Genomic DNA, 25,730 nt, shown 5'->3' with positions numbered 1-25,730 from the left:
CCTATTTCTGTGCCATGTGAATACAGTGTAATGAACATGGTCAGTATGGGGACTGATGGAAATATTTATGTGTACTTTAAAGATAACATAATTTCTCTTGAGTACTGAAATGTTAAAATAAATATAATTTTAAAATAAATTTAATTTTAAAAGAGCATTATATACTAATACACTGGAAATGTTTTTATATTTCATTTTTATGATTGTTGAAATTTACTGAAAATACTTTTCAGAAAATATGAAATCTAGCTACTGTGTTGAGATCTAGACTAAAATTAAGATTTAGAGGAAAAAATTCTTACTTTGTGGAAAAGTATAGGAAAAAAGCTAGCTCTATAAGGGAGGTGAGGTTTTTGGGGGGGTGTACAGTTCATTAGACCAAAATTAACATTGAAGTGTAATTTTAGAGTCCATTGGAGGGGAATATTACTTGATTCAGGTCAATAAAACAGGCATATTTGCCTTTACAACTGAACCACTATATTTACACTCAAGAAAATTAACATTAATTCAGCAGTACCACTCCGTGTTCAGTACCATCATACCACATACACCCGTTATGCCTGTGCGTTTCTTTTTTTTCCCTTTTGATCCAGGATTCAATCAGGGTTTACACATTGCTTTTGCCTGTTAGGTCTCCGAGGTCTCCCCCAGTCTAAAATATCTTACTACCTTCCTTTGTTTTTCTTGACATTGAATCCTTTGCAGAGTCCAGTTGTTCTGAAGAATGTCCCACATATTAGATTAGATTCTTCTGTTTTCTAAGTCCATGATTACATTCAGGTCAAACATTTTTGGCATAATCATTGGATGGGTGATGTTTTGAACCTCAAACTGCATTGCATCAGGACGCATTCAATGAAGATTGTTTCTCTATTACCTATTACAAAGAATGGCCACTTAAAGTGCTCATCAACAGATCTGTCCGTAGTAGAAGGATAGCCATGTTTTTTTCCCTCTGTAGTTTTTTTTAAGACTTGATTTTTTTTTTTTTTAAATAGCACATTTAGGTTCACAGAAGAGTATAGAGGAAATTGAGAGAAAAGTGCAGAGATGTCCCAGATACCTCCTGTCCCCAACAGTCATAGCCTCTTCCATTATCAACATTCCCCACCAGGAGTGGGACATCTGTTAGAATTGATGAACCTACATTAATTTGTCATGACCATGCAGAGTCTGTGTTTTACATTAGTATTTACTCTTGGTGTTGGTACATTCAGATGTCCAGTGGGTTTGAACAAATGTCCAGTGACATGGATCTACCAGTATAGTAACATACAGAGTATTTTCAGTATCTTAAAAATTGTCTGTGCTTTGCCTAATCATTCTCTCCCTCCCCCTGAGTATTTTGAAAGATAAAATTTTATATAATTCCTTGGCCATTAAGCCAATTTAAATTCCAATGTTGATATGAAATCTACATGTATTCTATAATAACTAATTAAAATATCAGATATTAAAGTTAAATACAAAAATAATTTTCCTTGGTAATTGTTTTTTTTTATAGTTATCTTTAGAGAGAGGGAAATAAATGATGAGTCAATAGACTGGGAGAATAAGCAAGGAGAAATATTTTTAGCCATCTAAAATATTTGGGGTATTAGGGACCTCTTGGAATTGTTTTTTTTTTTTTTTTTTTCCTCCTACAAGTAACAATTATAAATTCTCTTCTAATTCTAGGTATTGTCAATATGGACTCGCCGTATGGTTCTGTAACACCTTCTTCTACGCATTTGGGAAACTTTGCCTCAAACCTTTCAGGAGGTCAGATGTATGGACCTGGGGCACCCCTTGGAGGAGCACCCACAGCTGCTAACTTTAACAGACAACATTTTTCCCCACTTAGTTTGTTGACTCCATGTTCATCAGCATCGAATGGTGAGTACTTTATGTTGTAATTCCATAAGAAGAGTTTGTGTATATGTTTCCTGAAAAGCAAAAGGTTTTAAGTAGGAAAAGGCAAAGTAAAAAATGATTTAAGAGCTATGAGCAAGTCTTGAATATATCAAGACTAATGAAATGGGAACATAGGAGCAAACATTTTTGTATATAGCAAATGATTAAAGTCTGAAATAGGGATGCTTGGATGACTCAGTCGTTAAAGGGTCTGCCTTCAGCTCAGGTCATGATCCCAGGGTCTTGGGATGGAGCCCCGTACTGGGCTCCTTGCTCAGAGGGAAGCCTGCTGCTTCTCCCTCTCCCAGTTCCCCTGCTTGTGTTCCCTCTCTCTGTCAAATAAATAATTAAAAATAAATAAAAAGTCTGAAATACATCATTATTTTTTAGTGATTTTACCTACTTGATTTTTTTCTTAACTCCTCTTAAAATTAATGTTTATCCCTAAATGTATAACGGATCTGGGTTAGTGTCTTCTGAGTATGTTGAGCTGAAATTAAACCATCATAGGAATACAGATTTCTTAAGATATATACATATAGATGATTCATATTCACTTACTTACATATAAAAATAAGGATAGTTTTTTATTTTTATGTTCATGAAAAAAGAGGAATTGGGAGAAAAGGAGTTAAAATTGCAACATGACTACTCATTGAAAAGTGTTAACCTGAAATTTTTTGGCAGTTAATCTTTAAAATAGAATGGATTCTTAGAAGCAGAGAATGTTTTTAAGTGTAATAAAAACATACTTATTGATATTAATGTTTATTACTTTAGATGGTAATATTTATTACTTTAGGAAATAAACTCAGAAATTTTTGGATGAAATTCACAAAGTATGATAGGTTGTTTTGCCCTGTAAATTCAGTGTGTGGGCTTTTCATTTTTTTGTTTGTTTGTTTTTTAATTTTTTTGGTTTGGCTTTATGTTCAGTTGATTTTGTTTTTGTTGAAATGCATTAACAATGCAACGATATAGATTAGGTTTTCTAATCCATTGCTGATAGAGAATGTCATTGAAGTCATTAAAATTTTCAGTGATGCATTCCCACAACTTTTTATTTCAAAAATTTTCAGAAATTTTCAAACTTACGGAGAAGTTGCAAGAATACTTTAAGAAGCATTCATATTCCTTTTGATTGGTAATTTCTTAAAATTTCCAATTTTTTAAACATTTTGCTCTGTTTTCTCTCTTTGTTTTTTTTTATTATTGAACCATTTGAAAGTAGGATTCAGATATAATACCTAATACCTAAGACCTAAAAGCTTCAGTGTGCATCTTAAAAGTATGGACATTTTCTTACACAACCACAGTATCATTGTCACATAGTTAATGTATTAATTTAGTAATATCATGTGATATTCAGTCCCTATTCAAATATCCCCAGTTGTCCTAAAACAGTTTTTATAGATTTTTTCTTCCCTTTTGAACCATGAATCACTCAAGGTAAATGTATCACATTAGACTATGTCTCTCAAGTCTAACTTTAAAGAAATAATTTTAAACTTGTAAGAATAGTACAAAGAATGCTTATATATTTTTCTCAGCTTCACCAATTGTTAACATGTTGCCACATTCCTCTCTCTCCCTGCAGTATATTTCTGGGTGTGTGGGTGTGTAGAATTTTTTTTCTGTACCATTTTAGAGTTAGTTGCGGATATCAACCGATTCTGCCTTGAATACCCTAAATGATAATATTTCTTAAAAACAAGAACATTCTGTCCACAGCTATGGTACAGGTGGCAAATTGTGCATTGGACAGTACTATCCATAATATTCCATATTCACTTTTCACCAGTTGTCCCAATAATATTTTTTATTTCCTCTCATCCAAGATTCAAATCAGGATCACAAATTGCATTCAATTCCATGTCTTTTTAGTATCAAATGATCTGGACTGTTCCTTCAGCCTTCTTTGTCTTTCAGAGAAGGACTTTGGAAGATTACAGATCAATGGTTTGGTAAAATTCCCCTTAATTTTGTTTTTCTGATATTTCTTCAGGATTAAATTTAATTTATGTGTTTTTGACAGGAATATTACTATATGGTCAATGTTGTATCTTTCTTTCAGTACATGATATTGCACAATATGTTAGTTTGTACCATTATTGGTGCTGTTAAATTTGATCATTTGGTTAAGATCATGTATGCCAGGTTTCTGTACTGTCAAATTATCATTTTTCCCTTTGTAATTAATAAGTAATCTATGGAGAGTTTCTCTGACACTATGTTCTTAACTCCTCATCAGACTTTGAGACAGTGTAATAAGGGAACAGGCAAAGCAGTAGTACGTGTTTGAGTAAAAATAATAGTTTTGCTTTTGTAATCAGGTTAATGCTTATAAATTCCAAAAAAAAAAATTAACTTTGATGAAGGAAAAACACTAAAGTTGAGCATAAATGGAAACAAACTTACCTGTGTTTCAAGTTATTGACACAAACCTACTAAATAAAAAAAAAACAATCCAAAAAAACTCTTAAACCATAGTATTTTATGGGGCACCTGGGTGACTCAGTGGGTTAAGCCTCTGCCTTTGGCTCGGGTCATGATCTCAAGGTCCTGAGATCGAGCCCCACATTGGGCTCTCTGCTCGGCGGGGAGCCTGCTTCCTCTTCTCTCTCTCTGCCTGCCTCTCTGCCTACTTGTGATCTCTGTCAAATAAATAAATAAAATCTAAAAAAAAAAAAAAACCAAAACAAAACCATAGTACTTTATATGCCCTCAGTTTAAAGACAAAAAGATTTCAAACAAATCTCGCAATTCTACATAGGACATTGGATTTGTATAATGTTATGGATAAGCAATTCTAAAATTATGGGGTTTATTGTAGGATTGAGCAAGTGAGTTTATTAATGATACAATTCACAGTCCTCACTGTGAGAAGAGGTGGTGTGAAATGGAGTAAGGCAAAGAAGAACCCTATGGAATTGGATTCGATTTAGATGATCAGTGTGAACTCATGATTTTTCAGTTACCTGTATACTGGAGTAAATCATATGAAGTTGCTCTTTTTCCACCAGCTCTATCTACTGAAAGGGCCCAGAAGCAATTAATGTTCATCAGCAGTGAGCACATCCAGTGCCAGATCTATCTGTTAAATATGTCTGTCTACTGAAAGAAACTAGGCTTTCTCGATGAAATAGCTGACTCAAGAGCTGGGGCATACAGGGAGCCGGTGAAGTCTTAGGTGTCAGAGAGTACTTAAGTGCTCAAAATTATGGGGACATGTCAGGACACATGAAGCAGCTTGAGAGAGACTCCCACTGGCCAAATTCAGGAAAATTGGACCAACAAAGTGAATAATGGCTGCTCACTGGATAAAGTCTAAGAATCCATAAGTCCATAATGATTAAGGTTTTTTTTAATTTTTTCATTAAAAATTGTTTTTAAGAATTTAAGATTTTAGAATGGAAGGGAACTCTCTTACAGTGTAAGGACAGCTCATACATATAGAAGGAATTATAATTAGAGTCTTTGTTTTACAATCATTTAAGTGATTGATTTACGCAAGACTCCCGCTTTTACCTCTAATACTGAATTTTTAACTAGTCTGCATTTTCCTTAATATAAATTTTAATACTGTTACTTTTTTAGTGACCATTTAGTTTGTTTTGTCAGACTTTCAGCTTTTTTTTAGGTAATCTGTTCACATGAATGTAGCTTTGTGTTTTCATTTATTCCAGTCTTTCAAAATTTTGTTTTCGGTGTTTATGTACATAGTTTCCTTAAGAGTTGCCATTCTGGATGCTGTTGTAGAACTAACTGTGGAGGCATGTGATTTACTTTTCATAATATATTTGTCTGGTTTTATGTACTTGAACAGGTTCTGTCATATTTCTCCATATAGTCTGTTCCTCTTCTCATTCCCTCTCCTTTAGGATATAAAGATGTTACTAGGACCCTGACAAATTAAGTTGGGATGTGGGGGACAGATTTATCTGTTAAAATTTTTTAAAGAAAAATTTTAAATTTTTTTTTTAAATATTTTTCAGAAAGGAAAAAAAAAATCCTTTCTTTAGGCCCAAGAACAATAGATTGGTGATGCCCAAGAACCTTCTCCATGTAAAAGGCTGGGCAGAGATCTCCCGAACCCTTACTCCATTCATACTGTTAAGATCTCTCCTACCAACACTGCCGACTCGTGCATTGGTTACTGGCTGTCGTCTGTGAGTTTCAGTTCTGGGCACATTTAGTCAATGGGCCATTTTGACATTCAGTCCTTAGAAAACTGTTATCAGATCAAAAAGCAGTAAAAACAAAATTTTGAAAGGAAGGAAGTAATTTTACGTTGTGAGCCAGGACACGTCATGTGAGTGTAGAGCTGAAATAATACGTTTACAAAATAGCACTCCCCCTTACAACGTATGTTCCATGCTGGTATTTTCTATTCTATTTTCTGTAACCTTTAAAAAATTTTTTGTAAGCTAGTCATGACCAACCACATTCATCTTGATGGCCTGAACAGAAAGATGAAGAAAGTACAGTAATTTTCCTACAGGAGTATTTTTTAAATTTGTAAGTCACATTGCTCTTTCATTTTGAATTCAGGACCTGTTGTCATTTCAAAACTGAAATTGATTTACCATGAAGCCAGTGAAGCTTCAGCTTCAGGGTGCCTTTTTTACAAGGGACCCTGCCAAGGTCCTATACCTAATTTTGTGTTTGCAGTTTGGTATTCTTTTTCTAAAGAAGGTTCCCAAAATTGTATTAAGAGTGCACACAACTTCTAAAACCTGTTTTTTCTTAAGTATATAGTTGGCATATTTTAAAACAACATGATGACTCTGAATTGAATTTTGTGTTTTTTTCTAATTCTATAATTAGAGATGAGAAAAGAGAATTATTATAATTATAAATTATTATAATAATTCTGTGCTTTTTATGACAAAGAACGTAGACCCACCAAAGGAATCTCAAAGAAAATGGTACTGACTTTTAAAGGACTGTCTGGAGACCCATGCAGGATTTGATCCAGGGCCAGCTTCAGAGCCATTCGGCTATTCCTTCTCTCTCTCTTTAGAGGATTTATGACAGACTCATGGTCTGTGTCTTGTGAGTCTCTTCTGTTTACTTCCTCTTTGCCTAGCCTCCTTCATAATCTCATCTTCTATATGGTCCTCAAAGATTCAATTCATAATTAGTTAAACCAGTTTTTCTTTTTTTCATCAATTGTACCGTTCTGAATGAGGAATATGATTTGCTTACCGCCTGTGTTCAGGTCAGGCCATGTCAGACATAGACTGCTGCTAGCCTGAAATGAATTACTCTTCAGTCAGACACCTGTCATTAATCCAGTAAGCTTGCAGGGAAGAAGCAGAAAACTGTCTCCTGATAAAAGTATGGCTGTGAAGTGGGCAAATCTCTTAAATGGAGGCTTGTCTTTAGGCAGGCCTAGTTACTCCATTCATTTAAACAGAATATAGAGGGTATTTTGCTTTGCTTTTGCTTTTTGGAAGATTCAGGAAAGGGAAGAGAAACTAGATCTGACACTGACCAATAGGGTAGGTTCCCAGGATGAGTCTAGGAGAGGTAGAATTCATTTGTCTGTCCTATCTGTCCATCCTTCCTGCCAGCTTGCCACCTTGGACTTTGTCTTGGCAAAGTTGTTCTGGGTTGATCCTTCTCAGGTTTGTAAATGTGTCCTTTCAATACACAATTTAAAAAACAAAACATTAGGGCACCTGGGTTGCTCATTCATTAAGCATCTGCCTTTAGCTCACTCAGATCATGATCCCACAGTGCTGGGATCGAGTTCCGCATTGGGCTCCCCACTCAGCAGGAAGCCTGCTTCTCCCTCTCCTACTCTACCTGCTTGGGCTACTTCTCTCACTGCCTCTTTTCTCTGTCAGATCAATGTAAATAAAATCTTTAAAAAAAAAAAAACTTTATTTATCCCTTGTGTTCCTTATATGTTCCGGAATATTCTTTCATTTCTACTGCTTTCCTGAATTTTTTCATTGTTTCCAGTTTTACTAATTCTGAATTACGCTGTTCTTTCCTATGTTTTCCTTTCATTTCTTTCAGCTCACATTGGAATTTTATTTTATTTTATTTTATTTTTTTTTTTTGGAATTTTAGAGTATAGCTTTGTTTCTGATACACCTGATATTAGAATACAGCTTTCTTCTTGGCTGGCTTTTACTATCTGTAAAATGTTCTGGGTCCATATCTCTTAGTTCATATAATAACTTTGTATGGAATTTGATTGCATTTCTATTCTGTTTTACAATTTTAAATTAAATAAACTTTCCTGAATTTTTAGAAAGGATACATGGATCAGTTACCTTCTTTAGCTTAAAGGCTCTAGAATTTGGTGATTTAGGCAAGTATGCAAAAATATGGCCTTAATACTTTATTAAATCTGGCTTTGTTATCCTTACCCTCCCACTACCCCCACTCTTGACTGGATCTTTTGTCTGCTTTGCTTCTATTGTCCCTTTCCTGCTCAACTTGGAATATGTTCCCGGAAGTTTCTTAGTAGTGTGAAGCTTTATCGTGGAATGAGTCTTCAGCAGATGTTTTTGAGAGTTCATAGGGTCACTATTGCTCCAGCTTCTTCAGACCTTTTTGTTAATTCCTTGCAATGACCATGCATAGGCAGAACTCTCCCAGTTTGACCCGCTCTAATCAGACTGGCCTGCTCTCTCCTTTTCTTTGAGTACCTTTGACTGTTTTGTTCTCCTGTTCTGTTCTTGGGTCTGGAGAACTGCTTCTTTCCACACAGATGTTGATACCACAGAGGTCTTGTAGCCATCAGTGATTTGTCCCCATTTACTCGTATCTTTTGATTCGTTTGGATATATTTTTTAAAGATTTTGTTTATTTATTTGACAGAGAGACTGTGAGAGAGGGAATACAAGCAGGGGGAGTGGGAACAAGCAGGGGTGGTGGGAGAGGGAGAAGCAGGCTTCCCACTGAGCATGGAGCCTGATGCGGGGCTTGGGTCTCCATCCCAGGACCCTGGGATCATCACCTGAGCTGAGGGCAGATGCTTAACAACTGAGCCCCCCAGGTGCCCCTATTTTGTTAGTTTTGTTATAGATGTTATCCAGAGGTGTTTGGCTTTGCTAACTTGGTAGCTTGTTTTTATGGAAAGATTTTGGAAGAATCACAAGTTGTGCTGCTATACCTCCATCTTAGAATTCCTTCTTACACCAGTGCAGTTTTAAGGTGAATTTAGAAATAGATATAATTATTCAAAGACACATACATGGCTTTTCTATTTTCTTACGATTCATTAAAAGTAATACTGTTAAGAATGCTAGTGGATCCATAACCACAGATGATATATTTTAATTTTTCATTAGAGACTAACAGTTTTCTTGGTTTACTTGTGCAGATAAGCTCATAAGCTTCATGTTTTTGTTTCCCAATAATCTCTATATCCTATTAATAATAATTTATAAAGTATTTTCACATCCTTTTTTTTTTTTTAAGTTAATAATATTACTACAATTCATTGAGACTAATACTTCTACTGAATTTTTCTTTTTCAAATTCCCTGAAAAATACCTTGGGAAGTAGAGGCACTGTGCTTTTGTGTATATATACCCGGGTACAGATAGATAGATAGGTTGATTGATTTTGCAAATTTATTAGCTACCTGAATCCCTTTGGAGTAATACACACACACACACACACACACACACACCTTATATGAAATAATGATTAAAAATGGAAAACTATTCTTGACTATCCCTAGGGCATCTAGGGCATACAGTCAGGCAGTTATGAGTAAATTGTAAATAAGCAGGTAACTCTTTTGACTTTTAAGCTTCAGGCTCCACCATTTACACCCTTTTTTAAATTTAAATGTGCTTGATATTTAAATCTTTCACAAGAAATACAATTTGGGTTGTTCTTGTTTTTTCTTCTCTCTAGTGCATGAAGAAATTGAATCACTTCAGAATACTCCCAAATATTAAGAACTTGCCTTGTTTTGATACATAAAGCTTACATTGTCATTTTGAAAAGCTTGTTCGTGGAATACCCATGTGATACATGATACAATAAAACAAATTGGGCAGTGAGGCATAGCCCTATATTGGTATTTTATCAGCATATTAAGTTTCTGTGAAGTTCTGATTTAAGGAAACTTTTTTCTCAAGTTAGATTTTCCACATTTGTTGCCTACCTGAATCCCTTTGTTTTTGTCATAGCATACCAAGGGCTGTGTGTTCTCGAGGAATACAGTTTGGAAATTGCCAATACAGGCATGATTTTCCTCCACGTCTGTTTTGTTGTTATTTAGCCTTGTAAATTTAAAGATAGTCTTCTCATTGTTGTGGTTGTTTATTTTACTCAGTATCAAGCATTTTTTAAAATATTAATTAACTTAATGGGTTATATTACATCATCTATATTCAGACAGCTTCACATTTTATCATGTAACCAAATGGAAAAACTGTGAATCAAATTAAAAAATGACTGCAAAGTCGTGGAACTTAACCAAATTTTAATATGCATAATTTTTAAGCATTATTATCGTATTTCATTTTTCCTCAGAGAACACATATATAAGGTATCTTCAGAATGTAAGATTTGGTTTTACAAAATGATGCCCTCTATAGATGACATGTATACTATTTCAAAATATCTTTTCTCTAGATTCTCCTGCACAGTCAGTATCCTCTGGAGTTCGTGCACCTTCGCCTGCCCCATCATCAGTACCTTTAGGGTCAGAAAAGCCCAGCAATGTCTCTCAGGACAGAAAAGTTCCAGTCCCTATTGGGACTGAACGTTCTGCACGTATCAGGCAAACTGGAACTTCAGCTCCATCTGTTATTGGGAGTAATTTATCCACATCAGTAGGGCATAGTGGCATCTGGTCCTTTGAAGGGATTGGTGGCAATCAAGGTAAGACATGCTATTCTGCCTGCCAGAAATTAAGTTTTAAATTTATGGATTTAACTAAAATACTACAGTATTGTAAGTAATACTTAACGTTAACAGTCATTCTTAAAAGATCTGTATTCATATCTCTTGGTTTTCACTAATCAGCTCTAAGAGTTCAGGCCATTTTTTGTTATCATGTTATCTCATTGACTTTATCTAATGCAAGCATACTCCTGTCTTCATTTCATCATGTTAAGAAAATGCTAATATTTCCTTTTGGACTCTAGCTCTTATCTTAACTTGGTTTTTTTCTTTTGTAACACAAAGTATTTAGACAGTTGTTACTATGAGGTTATTGTTGTTATTAGGCTGTTGTATCACTACCTACACATGGAAATACTGCAGTAAATATTTAAAAGTAAGTCATTATTCTGAAAGAATGCACAATTCAATGTGGAAAATTCTAGATAGAAATAGAGTAAATGTTTTATCTTGCTGTCTTTGGTTTTAGAGATCACCAGCTATCGTTTTTTAACTTTTTGTTTTCCCTCAGACAAAGTAGACTGGTGTAACCCTGGTATGGGAAATCCTATGATTCATAGGCCAATGTCCGATCCAGGGGTGTTCTCACAGCATCAAGCAATGGAGCGAGAGAGTACAGGAATTGTAACTCCTTCTGGTACATTCCATCAGCATGTTCCTGCAGGATACATGGACTTTCCTAAAGTTGGGGTAATGGTGACTTACATAAGCACTGTTATATTTCTAAATGTTTTTCTTATTATTAGCTTTGTTTTACTTCCAAGTGGATAAGTGTTTGTGAAATGATGCGCAGGCGTCCGCCTGTAATTATGGGTCAAAATCTGGCTAGAGAAATGTTTTTGACCAAATATTTTGGCTGTAGTAGGCTTATGTATAGTCTAATGGTAGAAGAAATCATATAATGGAAAATAATTTTTAGATTACTTCAGTAACATACTTTTTCAAAATAAAATGAAGTCTCATTTTTAAGGCTATGGATTTTATTTGGGAAAATAAGCAGTGACTTGAAGATATGACTATGTGCATAATTTATGTTTTCTCTTTTTTTAAGGGTATGCCTTTCTCCGTGTATGGGAATGCAATGATTCCTCCAGTAGCACCTATTCCTGATGGTGCTGGAGGACCCATATTTAATGGCCCTCATGCTGCAGACCCCTCCTGGAACTCCCTGATAAAGATGGTTTCAAGCTCCACAGAAAATAATGGCCCTCAAACGGTAAGGCCGATCATTCAGGGAACATTTCTTGAGTGTTTATGAGATGCCAAGACAAATAGGATACAGGTAAATCATGCTAGTGAGGGAGTAGGGTGAATATGGGTAGTTGAGGGAAATTTAATACAGCAAGAGGATATGGAAAATGGTACCAACTGTAGTGATTGAAGCGAAAATTATAAAAGGCATGACATATTTCATTGGGTAGCAGATGGTAAGTAAAGGATTTTAAATTACAAAGTGTTGTAACTTTATACCTCAGAATTAACTAGTAGTATGAAAAGGACCATCTAGAGGTTATTTATCATTATATGTATTACAAGTGTCAGAACAGAGCATAATTATAACTCTAAAAATTCACAGAAATGATTAGTGATTAGTATATTTTAGCTTATGTTGGTGTATGCTTAATGTTTCACCCATTTTCCTTCGTCAGGCATCAGTCTGTATGCATTCAGGTAATGGTTTTTAAAAAATGACAATAAATCAGATCTTGCTTGAGAAATAGGAGAGGCAGGAAAACAAACAAAAGGGGCTTTTCATTGTTTTCAAGTGTGTTGCAAATTAAATGAGATTTAGCTGTTTTAGCTCATAGATAATAAGAGCACTTACTTAGTTTTTAAGAGTTCTGCTTTTAATCAGATACATGTTAGATATGTCATATCTAATAAAACACATGCTCTACATTCCTAGGTGTGGACCGGACCCTGGGCCCCTCACATGAACAGTGTGCACATGAACCAGCTTGGCTGATGAGGATCAGCGTGTTAGCCTGCAGATTCCTTTTCATTCAGAGGAAATCACAAGTGGCCGAAAAAAATTTATGCTCCCAAATCATTCTACTGATGTGCTTGACTGAAGTGTGTAGGCTTTTTGCAGAAGAAGTTACTAACTGACCTATTTTCTGTGAACATTTGTGACTGCCCATTCCCCACCAACATCCGTTTTACCTTAGTTAGCATTTTTTCTTATCGTTTTTCTTTATTTCTTTCCTTCTTCCCCTTTGGACATAACTTTCTGTTGAAGCTGTTCTTTGGCTGGTTGGTTTTAGTACTGTAAACTGCTTCTGAGCAAACACGGAAATTTAGCAAAATTATGTAAACTTGATCCTGAAGTTTTAGAATGGCAAATAAATGTACAATTGTTTACATAACAGAAAAGGCTAAGCAGAAAGTAAATTTCAATATGTCAGTATAGAGGCTCTACTTTATGTAGACTTAAATTAATGTGAGATATGTACCTTCATATTCAGAAATCTGGATGTTTCCTTCATACATTAAACTATTAATAAGCATAACTTTTCTGCTTGTGTAATTTAAGTATAAAGTAAAACAATGGGCATTATCAGTGGATGTTTCCTGTTTAAAATACCCATCTTGCTCTCTTTTGAGTTTATTTGCAGCAGAGCACATACAGAAGAAATTTATTACCTTCCCATGTCATGTTATTACCTTGCCACACTTTTAAAACAAATACACTCTTCTCTCTTCACTCTTCTCTTCTTACCTTTACCACTAATACCAGTAAAATTCTCTTGCTGATCGTGAAATAATTTTTTATAAAGATTTTTATTGTAATGGCTGCTACAGAGAAGCAGAGCACCTTCGTCATCACCTGTGGTTCTTCTAACCATAAGATGTTTAGTCTTTCTGAGAATTTACAAAGCCACACTGGTTCCCAGTCAGCGTATACAAGCTCTTACTATACTGTTTATTATTAAATAATTCAATGTACTATTTTATATTGGATAATATCAGTTCTTAACATTGACCTTGCAGTCATCAAGAATCAACATAAAAATTACAATTTTCAGTAATTTAGTGGAAAGTATCTTTTTTTCCTCCCCCAATTTTAAAGGCTTCTTATTCTCTACACATATATATTGTCTGTGAAAGGGATCAACATCTAACTTGGGACAAGTAATAAAGGAAGTTTTGCATTTGTCATTAGGACAATTTATGGTCTATATGAATATACAGAATACAAAATAATGTCTTCATTTAACCTATTTATGTAAGATGCAGGGCCACACTAAACTACTCAGTGGGATTTATCTATTCCATTCACTTGAAACAATAAACAATAACATATCCAAGAGGAATATGTGTCCTACCCTGTCTCATATGGAAAAATAAATTATATGGTTGAAATGTAAAAGAAAGTAAGCTTAAATATGAAGTAATGAATGCATCAGTCTTTTTTTTTTTTTTTTTTTTTTTTTTTTTAAGATTTTATTTATTTATTTGCCAGAGACAGAGGGAGAGAGAGAGAGTGAGCCCAGGCAGACAAAGAGGCAGGCAGAGGCAGAGGGAGAAGCAGGCTCTCTGCGGAGCAAGGAGCCCGATGTGGGACTCGATCCCAGGACCCTGGGATCATGACCTGAGCCGAAGGCAGCTGCTTAACCAACTGAGCCACCCAGGCGTCCCTCTTTTTTTTTTTTTTAAAGATTTTATTTATTTATCAGAGAGAGAGAGGAAGAGAACGCGAGCACAGGCAGACAGAATGGCAGGCAGTGGCAGAGGGAGAAGCAGGCTCCCTGCTGAGCAAGGAGCCCGATGTGGGACTCGATCCCAGGACACCGGGATCATGACCCAAGGCGAAGGCAGTTGCTTAACCAACTGAGCCACTCAGGCGTCCTTTTTTTTTTTTTTAAACAAATTCTACAGTGGTCAAATTTGAATTCAGATAAGTCACCCAGAGTTGACAATATTAATATGGTTCCTTGGCTGTTAAATAAGTGGAATTTCTTTACTCTGGTAGCCTGAATAAAGAGTAAAAAGATTTTTCAGACATACCTAGATGTTTGTAAACAAACATATTTATATCTTTTAAGAGGTGGTCTTAAAATACATAAAATTTGTTTTGCTACGACCAAATTTAAGGAAAAAGCTAAATGATAGCCTACAAACGTAGCTATGAAATAAATTTATAGCACTTTACTAAGAAAAGTGTGTAATGCTATTTAACAGTATTTTATATATGACTTGCCACTATCGTATAATTTCTTGCTTAGTTTTTTTCCTGTGTTAATTATAATTAAGATAATCCTGTTAGATAATAGACACCCCACCCAGTATTTATTACAATACGTGAATTGTGTTGATTCACAAAATTGAATTTGTTAAAATTCAGTTGTTAAATTCTTAGTAAGAAAGAGCCTATATTTTCTTGGCTTTAAACCTACGGGACAGGGCGATATAGACTGCATGCTCCGTATTTAGTTTTGGAGCTCAGTCTTGTTGAGTACAATACCATGATTTTTGAAGTCTGTGTTAGAAACATTTTTCAAATATATATTTTTTTTATATTTCAGATGTAATGCAGTACATTTTTTTTTAAATTTTATTTATTTATTTGACAGACAGAGATCACAAGTAGGCAGAGAGGGTGCAGGGCGGCGGGGGTGGGGAAGCAGGCTTGATCTGGGGACCTTGGGATCATGACCCAAGCCGAAGGCAGAGGCTTAACCCACTGAGCCACCCAGGTGCCCCTAATGCAGTGCATTTTTACTTAAAAAGTAGTTTAAAAAAAAACACCATAGTCTTTTGAGACCACACAGGTCTTTTTTACCCCCTTTTTGAAAGTATATGGTATGTGTAATTGTAGACTACCTAATGTATTTCAGTCTTTTATTATTGTTTTCTTAGAGTGAGAGAGTGTGCCCTGAGCGAGGGCTAGTGAGTGGGAGGGGGGTTGGCAAAGGAATAGGAAGATAATTTTAAGCAGATGCCACATCCAGCATGGAGTCTGACATGGGGCTTGATCTCACAACCCTGAGATCATGACCTAAGCCTGACAATTACCCGACTGAGCCATCCACGTACCCCTTTTTTTCATTCTTTTAAGATAAGTGACTTAAGTGTCAAAAATAATATTGGGGTTAGCTCCCACCTTAAATGGCAAAAATAATATCCCAATTGTGTAATCTTTTTAATACCAACCATTTTATTTTAGAGATTATTTCGTTTGCCAGAACGAACAGAATCCCCATTTCATGAGGGATTTCATACTCGCAAAAATTGACTGTAGTATTCATGTGAAAGATATTCTCCCTTCTGCTTGCTATTACTGTAAAAATAAGTTGCTAGTAATTGAAAATTAACTTTTTGTTAAATTACTATACTTACTGTCATTTTTCTTCTCAGGAACACAGTGGAGGGGGTTATAGTTTACTGACAGATCCTGTCTTGTTCTTCACGAAAATATTATTCTATCTTTCTTTTGACGCAAATGACCTAAGTACACATTTCATGAAAATTATTTTGCACACTATGTTATTCACTTTTAAAAAAAAAAAACAATACAAAGTGATACACTAAAGAGGGAAACTCAAAATCCCAAAACCTCTTCAGAGCTTCTGTTTTATTTCCTCTATTTTTTATTTTGAGCTTTTCAGAATCACTCATTCCTGCATATCTGGCATTACAGAACTTTTGCAATAGTATAATGCAAACTTTTGGAAAGCAGAGTATACTCTGCTTTCTACTATTTTGAAGTATGAAAAATTTGCTAGGAATTCTCTACTTTCAGATAGCCAGGAAACCTCTATACATTCCACTGATAAATGCTCACTTCAAGTCACAACACTCAGTTAACTAGTGCCGATTCCAGATGATGAATTTAGAATGTGAGCTTCATTAATGTTTTAATATGACTTACTATGTTACATACCTTGATTGCAAAAATTCTATCACTTGTATTTTGGGTAAGTGAGTGAAAATTCTGCAACTATGACTTGACATAAATAAGAATTTCTTTGTACTATGATAGTTGGAGTCATGACTAAGGTGTATTAAAAAGGTTTCATATTAGACTTTTTTTTTCTTTTTTAAGATTTTATTTATTTGGCAGACAGAGACCACAAGTAGGCAGAGAGGCAGGCAGAGAGAGAGAGAGGAAGAAGCAGGCTCCCTGCTGAGTAGAGAGCCTGCTGTGGGGGCTCTATCCCAAGACCCTGGGATCATGACCTGAGTCGAAGGCAGAGGCTTTAACCCACTGCCACCCAGGCGCCCCTAGACTTCTATCTTTAAATGCATTCACAGTTTCGAAAGTGTGCATGCTAAGTAAGAACTATGTTAAGAAAGATGAGAGAATATTTTTCAATAGAAATGAAAAGCTAGGGACGCCTGGGTGGCTCAGTTGGTTAAGCGGCTGCCTTCGGCTCAGGTCATGATCCCAGCGTCCTGGGATCGAGTCCCACATCGGGCTCCTTGCTTGGCGGGGAGCCTGCTTCTCCCTCTGCCTCTGCCTGCCTCTCTGTCTGCCTGTGCTCACTCGCTCTCTCTCCCTCTCTCTCTCCGAAAAATAAATAAATAAAATCTTTAAAAAAAAAAAAAAAAGAAATGAAAAGCTAATTTTACATTAACTTTGGTTTTAAAAAGCAATGCATTAAATGAGTAGGAAAGAAAAAGAAATTCAACCTAAATCGAATTCTGAGAGGTCCTTTTAGCAATTACTCATGAAAATTATCTTTTAAAAGTTCTTTTGTCAAGCATTTCAGAGGGCATATTTGGAAAATGAGAAATCTAAGTGTACATTTATATAGTTTTTATGTGTAAATAGCCTGTACTCCAATTTTGAATTTTTGAACCCACTCTGTTCAGCACTGATGGGTAAGAATTTCAGAAACTGCAGGAAAAAATGAAACCGTATCTATTTTTGAGATGCTTAAAGTTAAAAAAAAATTAGTTGTGTGACATAGTAAAGACAAGAATGGCTAATTATAAATGCTGAACTTTAAAAAAAGTCCTAGTATATAGCACAAGTTCATTTGCAGTGTTAGATTTGACAAGATACCAGTTAGTTTGTTCAATGTATGGTCTCATCATCCTGTACTCTGCAACTCAAGAATTTTGGATAATCCGTACATACACGTTAGTGCTAACACTCCCTTTGTATTGAGCTATATAACTGACAAATACTTCCCCCAGCATTCTTTACCAAATAGATAAGTTATGATCATCTCTATTAGGTTAATAAGTACGAAATTAGCAGAAGTTAAATATAAATTTTATTGAGGTCACAATATTGAAACTCAAGCAATGAAACGCTTTAGAATGAGAATATAATGTGACTCTGGAAAAGGCAAACCTTAATCAACTCTGTTTCTCCTGAATATTAAACGGTTAGAATCTCTAGGCTTAACTGTGACTGTGGAAGGGCCAATTTCCAATGATATCAGTTCTCTGGGCAGAACTGCAGCAGCATAGAATTTGCTCCTTTACTTCCACAATCTTTAGGCGAAGATATTTCCATTTAAACTGTTCCCACAGGGGTGCCTGGATGGCTCAGTGGGTTAAGCTTCTACCTTCTGCTCAGGTCATGATCCTAGAGTCTTGGGATCAAGCCCCGCATTGGGCTCTCTGCTCAGCAGGGAGCCTGCTTCCTCCTCTCTCTCTGTGACTGCTTCTCTGCCTACTTGTGATCTCTCCCTCTCTGTCAAATAAATAAATAAAATCTTTTAAAAAATTTTGTTCCCAAATTGAACTAGTAGTCACTAGCTACCAGTTGCTTCTTTTTTTATTTTTTGGTTATTTTAAAAAATATTTTTAAAAGACTCATTTACTAGAGAGAGAGAATATGAGTGGGAGGGAGGAGCAAAGAGAGAAGGAAAGAATCCTCAAGCCGACTCCCCGCTGAGCACGGAGCCCAAGCGAGGTCTCGGTTTAGGACCTCCACCAGATCCGCTGTGGCCACACAGACGCCGGGGTTGCTTTTTTAAAACTTAAATGGATAGGGAGATACATTGGTACCTTTTTCTTTTAAAAAGGCTCTGTATAGCATAAATTGGAATTTGTATGTAAACGTATTTCAAAATTCATGTAGGTGCATAATTAAATAAGAACCATAGCTGCAACTTAACATTACCCAACATTTGTCGGAGGCTTGTTTTAACCAACGTTTTATTCCACACAACGCAATTTGGGCTCTAGGTTTAGGGGTGACCCTTCTGTGATGAAACTCTCACTCCATTCCAGTTTGTATACTGCTGCCGGGAACACAAAAGTCAAAATTAGTCCGTGTAGACGAGGCATATTCTTTTTAAGTCGAAGACGGTTAATGCTACTGTTGAGGCTCGCGAACCTTTATGTAAGATGCACGGAAGCTCCAGTGAAGGCCCCGTCTCCCAGCCCCTGATAAAACGCCTCAAGGAAGGCGATGGTTGGTATCCTTGAGTTTTGCCACTTATACTGGGAGATAAAAACTGACACTCGGTTTGCAGTTGGGGTTGACAATGTTAGCTGAACAGATGAGCCAGTTAGATCTCTTCCACATACTGAACTTTGACCAGTGCATAACGGATGCGCATTAAACTCGGGGCGGCCAGAAGCGCCGGCCTCTCTGCAGCCTGCGACGCGCCGACTCAGGCCGCGTGATCCACCTCGGCTCTCGCACGTAAAGAGGTCGGCGGGGGGGGGGGGTGCTACCCTCTAGGCCACGAAAACCACCGACCAAATTGAATCCACTACAAAGCAAACGACTAGTTTTAAGTGAAAAGGAATGCAAAGGCCCGCGGAAGGCCGACGTCAGAGGCAAGCGCTTCCAGCGACCGCCCCGCCGGGCCCGAGGCAGCAAGCCCCGCCCCTAGCTCTGCACTCGGTGCGGCCTCGGGGGAGCCCCAAGCCGGCAGCGGGAAAGTTCTGGGCCTGCGCACTCAGGCCCGCCCCGTGCCGCGTGGAAAAGGCGGGACCTGCCCGCCGACGCGTCATCTCGAGGGCGACGCCAGACGTCACTGCCTGGACCGGGAAGGTCAATCGGGCCTGAGGGAGGGCGCGCACCGAGTTTTCGCCCGGCGTGGCCGGCGCGTGCGCGTGGCTTCCCAGGCGGCCGGGACCTCGACGCTGGTCCGGGAGGCCGGTGTTTCGGCTCAGCCCGGGCGCGGTCATGCTGTCCCGGCCGGGCGGTAGGTGGCTGCGGCCGCTGTCCGTACTGCCGCTGGGGGCCCGGGACCCGCCGCTGGTGCGGGCCTCAGCGGGCGGCGTTCAGCGCTCTGCCCCGCCGGTGTGGGCGGCGGCGGCGTCCGTCTCTGCGGTCCCCGGCAGCTGGTACGAGGCGCTAGCCGCGTCGGCGCCGGTGCAGGGCACGGAGCAGGTGCTGCTCGGCGTGCACTCCGCCACCGGTCTGCCCTGGTGGGCCTGCATCGCTCTCACCACGGCGGCCCTCCGCGGCGCCGTCACGCTACCCCTGGCCGCCTACCAACACTACATCCTGGCCAAGGTGAGGGCACCTGCTCCCTGCGCGTCCGCCTGCGCGGCGAGGGGTGCTGTGTGTCTGCCGGGGCTTAGAATCCGCCTCTGGACTTGCTTAGTGTACCTGATCGCGACCACTTTTTTAGCTAAGACATTTGACTAGCATTGGGTCTGTGAGTTGAGAGATGGTTGGTGACACATGTGCCTGGCATTTCGTTTACCCTGCTGGGCCCGTGCTCAAAGCCCTGTTACTAAGCTTACTATTGGAGAAGGAGACGAATAAAGGCAGCGGTAGCAGAATTGTATGGAGAAACCTGTACAGTTGCCGTCTTAAAGATCGTAACAGCCTGTATGTCTGCAGCATCCTTGTCCCCGAGGATTCCGATTCATCTTTCTTAGAAAAATCTGCTGAGCCAGCCATTCGCAAACGTGGTATCTTTATTCGGGCTGTTCCACCTGCGACTCTGGTTAGTGCAGCCCCTTGGGCTTCAGGGCTTCTCTCTCTCCTGTGGAATCGGGATAGTAGTAGCTTCGTGGTCTACTTCACCATGTTATGAAATCAAGTCAGATAATGTGGCTGGAAGTGCTCTGAAAGCAAAGTATTATCCAAATGTAAGACTTCATGAATCATGGTTTTCATGTTTTCAAATTATTGCGGATGGAGGTGGAACCCATAAGCAAAGGGAATCATCAGCACCATTAAGGCAGTGGGGTATTTTACAGAAACAGTTAACACAGAGCATAAATTAAGGCAAACTTTTTGTGACTGGCTGTCACAGAGCATATTCAAGACTTAATTGACGACTTTTTTTCCGTATCATTACTCAGAAGTCCAATATGAAACATTAAAGTATAGGGTTCAGTTCTTATCTAATCCTTATAATAACTCTGAGGTAGGTGCTGTTAAACATTTTATATATGAGGAAACAGTTTTAGAGCTTAAGCAACTTGCCCAGGATCACATAGCTAAGAGTATAAGCTGGACTTTGAATTTGGTTGTAACTGAGGATATCTTAAGCAAATTTGACACCTTATCCTTAGGCTTAATTTTCTTGAAATAATCAGTAAACCACATTTTTCAGTGAAAAGAATAGAGAGTAAAATCTGAGTAGTTATGAATAAAGATCCTTTATGTGCTCATAACGAATTCTACTTTTTCTTTAGCTAGGTGGAAAATTTACAGCCAGAAATAAAAAGCATTGCAAGGCATCTTAACCAAGAAGTTGCGGTTCGTGCAAATCAGTTGCGGTGGTCCAAAAGAGTTGCCAGGTAAGCTAATTCTATGAATATAGACCATATATGTGTGTGTGTGTGTGTGTGTGTGTGTGTGTGTCTATACGTGTATATATATACATGCTGCGTAAATGATTATATTAATTCTAGGGTTGGGTGTTCTGTAGCTTTAGCAGCAAAGTAGTCCTTTCACTCCTTAATATTTTAAGAAGTTTATGTGGTATGAGTTTTGTATAGTGAAAGCAAGAAATGGAGAAACAGAGCAAGTTCCTTTATGAGGAACTCCAGCCTCCTGAGGAAGACCCGTAATCAAATAATGATTAAATTAAGTGCTATGGAAAGGGTTGTGAACAAGGAGTTCAGTCATAGTGGAAAGTCAGGGAAGGCTTCACGGATGGATATATTATGCTAGTCTGTTGGGATTTCAGTCGGCAAATGATACAGATTATTTACACACTTGACCATTTTGGAAAGAATGCTATAGCAGCCCACAAAAAGGGGGAGGTAGAAAGTGTGAATGCTCTGGTAGAAGAAATTAGATAGCCAAGGTGCTGTCTATCTGCTGTGGTTACCCTGTGTAGTTGTCTACCTGGGCTCTTAGAAAGCGCTTAGAAGGTGCTTGGCTGTGCATGCTGCAGTCCTGTGCCTGTCGTTATCCCCTGGGAACTTGTAAGTCCTGCTTTCACCAGCCCAAGTTAGTACTTAGTCAAATTATAATCCTTACTAGGCTGTGACCAAGTTCACCAGTTCACAGCAATGAGAAAAATAAGGGCATTACATTGTATATATATGTAATGTATATATGGTTATCTGTATATTTTTACCTATACGTGTATAAATTTGCCAGCTCACTTCAGTGTGAAATTGCTCCTCTAGTTAGTGTTAGAAAGATCTGACATTTAAAAAAACATTATGGTAGTTTAATATCTTTATTTGATAAAATAGAAAGTTGACAAACTTAACAGTTTTGAAGTTTTACTGACCAGAGAAATCTAAGAGTGATAACTCCAGGCCAGAAGACCAGATTAGCAAGCTGCTCATCTGAATCATAAGCGCAGCCTGGTGAGACTGGTACCTTGTTTATGTAGCATTGGCAGGATGATTTTCCAGACACATCTTTGCACAGATAGATGACTGTCTAGGAAGACACATCCGAGAGTTTCTTGCATTTTCGATGAACTGAGTCTTGAAGGCTAAAACAGAGTTAGCCAGGTGGACTGTCTACACAGATGACGTAATGACTTCCAAAACGTGCTGATGTAGAAGTTTGATTTATTGGATAGCCTGTGCATGTAGGCACCAGAATATGCAGGTTTCTGTAGAAGAGTAGCAAGAGATAAAATTGGAATAGTCGGCAGAGTCTAGATTATAAAGCCTGGAATGTCCGTGTACTGTCTTAATGCAGTAATACACTATAATTCTAGTGGATTAGCTTCAGGCCCCTTGGATGTCTGCATTGTACAAAACATGCTACAGGAGACTGAGAGGTGAAGACCCAACACTTGATCTTCGAGGAGACTATAGAAAGTGGGATTTAAAAACAGGAATAACGAATAAGGTTAACAGAGAAACAGATTTTAAAAATCTTCTTAAAAGAGTTGGCTGAATGGAAACCATTTTGATAGGTCAAGAGCATATATATTACAAAATCACATTGCTACAAAAGGTATATTCAGGGATCAAGTAATTGAGCTTGGCTGCAATGGAGGGATTTGAGTTAAATGTGCTTTCACCTTTAGAATTTGTCATACAGACTGGTCAGACCACGCCAGTAGTAAAATTTCACGTGTTAAAACCTAATTGGCCAAAGACCACCAGAGCCAAAGCTTCTAATTCGATGATGTCAAATTTATCAAAGTATTATGTAATTTGTGTACCTTGCTAGAGAACTTTCATTAAAAGGCTTTTTTGCCTCTTGTTAGGCAATCCCTTAGTATAGTGTATGACCACTAAAAATCCCACACAAAACTTTAGCTAATAACTCTGACCTGGGTGTGTTTGTGCTGTGGGTATGAATATTGTGCTGTCGGTGTGAATATTGTGCTGCGGGTATGAATATTTTCTCCTTTCCCTCTTTCCCCTCTTCTCTCAAACCAGGCTCACTTATCTAAAGAATATGCGGAGGCTTGTTTCAGAACTGTATGTTCGGGATAACTGCCACCCGTTCAAAGCCACCGTATTGGTCTGGATTCAGTTTCCAATGTGGATCTTCATGTCTGTTGCTCTGCGGAATTTTAGCACCGGGGCCACACATTCAGAAGGTAGTTATTACAGCAGTCTGTTTCCCCCAAATACGTCCTCTAACATTGTCATTGTACGCTAAAGGGGAAAAAAGGGGGGGGGGACTGTGTTTTTCATAATTAGAATATTTTTACCATCTTTCTTATAAGGGTATTTTAAAATATTAACTGTAAGCAAACTAGCCATGTTGAGAAGACGTGAATCTAGGAAGGACAACAGTAATACAGTTGACCCTTGAACAATACAGGTTTGAATCGGGCAGGTCCACTTATAGATATGTTTTTTACAGTCCTGCACTGTAAATATATTTTCTTTTCATCATGAATTTTTTTTTAAATTAGAGAGAGAGCAGGGAATGGGGCAGAGGGAGAGAGAATCTTACGCAGACTCCCCACTGAGCGCAGAGCCCCACACAGGGCCGGATCTCACAACCCTGAGATCATGACCTGAGCTGAAATCGAGAGTTGAACACTTAACCGACTGAGCCTCCCAAGTATTTCTCATAATAATTTTCTTAATAACATTTTCTTTTCTTTAGTTTTATTGTAAGAATACAGTATATGATATTTAAAGCATATAAATGCTATTGGTAAGTCTTCCAGACAATAATAGGCTTTCTGTAGTTCTTGGAGAGTCAAAAGTTATACACAGATTTTTTTTTTTTTACAATTTTATTTTTAAGTAGTCTTGCACCCAGTGTGGGGCTCAGACTCAGAATCCTGAGATCGAGAGTCACCTGCTCTGCCACTGAGCCAGCCATGTGCCCCATACAGAGAGTTTCAGCTGTCGGAGGGCCCAGCCCTGAACTGTTTAATGGTCAACTATAGTTCTTCATGGAAGTCCTAATAAAATTAGTGTTACAATTCCATGATTCAGTTTCCTGGCCAAGAATTTTTTCCATTTATAAAATTAAGGGACCAGAAAAGCATTAACAGTTATAAATGTAAACATTTATTAAGAAACTATAAACTGGGGGCATCTGGGTGGCTCAGTCGTTAAGTATCTGCCTTTGGCTCAGGTCTTGATCCCAGGGCCCTGGATCGAGCCCCACATAGGGCTCCCTGCTTGGCAGGAAGCCTGCTCCTCCCTGTCCCACTCTCCCTGCTTGTGTTTCCTCTCTCGCTGTCTCTCTTTCTGTCAAATAAATAAATAAAATCTGTTTAAAAACAAAAAAACAAAACTATAAACTAAAGCATTTCTTAAAGGCATTTCTAACCAGAAAATACCTGAACAGATTTGAAAGAAAGTAGCCTGTGGACAATTATATAAATATAAGTTAGAAAAGAGTACTGCTATGTATCTTTGTGCTCCTACAGCTGTTTGCGACAGAGAGCTGCTACTTTCTCAGTGCAGGAAGGGCTAATTTATGTCGTGGAATAAAAGTGAATGAAACCAATGCAAGTCTTTAGTATGAAGGATATCTTATTTGAATTAGACTACTTATGTGTTGTATATTTCTTTCTATGTTTTATTTATAAAACTGTCTTAGCAGGTTTTTCTGTTCAGGAACAGTTAGCTGCTGATGGAATCCTGTGGTTTCCTGATCTCACTGCATTGGATTCTACTTGGATTCTGCCTATTTCTGTTGGTATCATCAATTTATTAATAGTGGAGGTCAGTGGTTTTAAATGAGATTTGTGTGCCATTTAAATTGTTGGGATTTTTGATGCTGTCCCAAGATCAAATATAAATGTTTGAGTTGGTAGTGATATTCTGGCTCTGAGCTAGAATTGAGAGGCCTTGGTTTCTGGTCATAGATCAGCCATTGGCAAGTGTTAGGCCAGTTCCTTAACCTCTCTGGGAGCAGAATGCTCATAATTGAAATGGAAGAGTTTAGTTAGAACACTTCTAAAGTCTCTTTACAATTATATGAATTTAATACACATAATTTTTTGACTTGTTTTTGGTGAAGACAGTAATTAAAATGGTTAATCAGTATGGTTTTATTCTCACAGTAGATTGGTATTTTGTGTATTTGTTTAAAATGTAAATTTGCAAGTTGGAAACATAGTGTCTGTCTTTTTTTTTTTTTTTAGCTGTATGACTCTAGAAAAATCAATACTTCTTTAAGTGATGAA

General features: G+C 37.7%; 2 protein-coding genes across 14 annotated transcripts in view; both read left to right on the top strand.

Annotated features, from left to right (window-relative positions):
* The window catches only part of ANKRD17 (ankyrin repeat domain 17), a 163,121-nt gene extending 149,186 nt beyond the window's left edge, over positions 1–13,935 (top strand). For all 6 annotated transcript variants that reach the window (XM_045079856.1, XM_045079855.1, XM_045079858.1 and 3 more), the window contains 5 exons: positions 1,681–1,878; positions 10,507–10,755; positions 11,288–11,466; positions 11,828–11,992; positions 12,683–13,935. In XM_045079856.1, the coding sequence (XP_044935791.1) occupies positions 1,681–1,878; positions 10,507–10,755; positions 11,288–11,466; positions 11,828–11,992; positions 12,683–12,742 (851 nt within the window). In that variant the 3' untranslated portion in view covers positions 12,743–13,935. The remainder of the gene's footprint in view (positions 1–1,680; positions 1,879–10,506; positions 10,756–11,287; positions 11,467–11,827; positions 11,993–12,682) is intronic.
* Positions 13,936–19,687: 5,752 nt separating this feature from the next.
* The window catches only part of LOC101680631 (cytochrome c oxidase assembly protein COX18, mitochondrial), an 80,103-nt gene continuing 74,060 nt past the window's right edge, over positions 19,688–25,730 (top strand). For 4 of the 8 annotated variants that reach the window (XR_006606724.1, XR_006606723.1, XR_006606722.1 and 1 more), the window contains exons 1-4: positions 19,690–20,206; positions 21,347–21,447; positions 23,509–23,672; positions 25,142–25,266. Coding sequence is in view for 4 of the 8 variants with exons in the window: in XM_013063420.2 (XP_012918874.1) it covers positions 19,874–20,206; positions 21,347–21,447; positions 23,509–23,672; positions 25,142–25,266 (723 nt within the window). In the remaining 4 variants the exon portion in view is untranslated. Of the gene's footprint in view, positions 20,207–21,346; positions 21,448–23,508; positions 23,673–25,141; positions 25,267–25,730 lie in introns of all 8 variants that reach the window. The other 4 variants (XM_013063420.2, XM_013063421.2, XM_004766295.3 and 1 more) reach the window with 4 other exon arrangements.

The sequence above is a fragment of the Mustela putorius genome, unplaced genomic scaffold (genome assembly GCF_011764305.1).
Source record: "Mustela putorius furo isolate JIRA1106 unplaced genomic scaffold, ASM1176430v1.1 tig00000430_pilon_pilon_pilon, whole genome shotgun sequence".
Taxonomy (NCBI): domain Eukaryota; kingdom Metazoa; phylum Chordata; class Mammalia; order Carnivora; family Mustelidae; genus Mustela; species Mustela putorius.
Note: the sequence above shows the minus strand (reverse complement) of the source record. Positions and strands in the feature narration are given on the sequence as shown.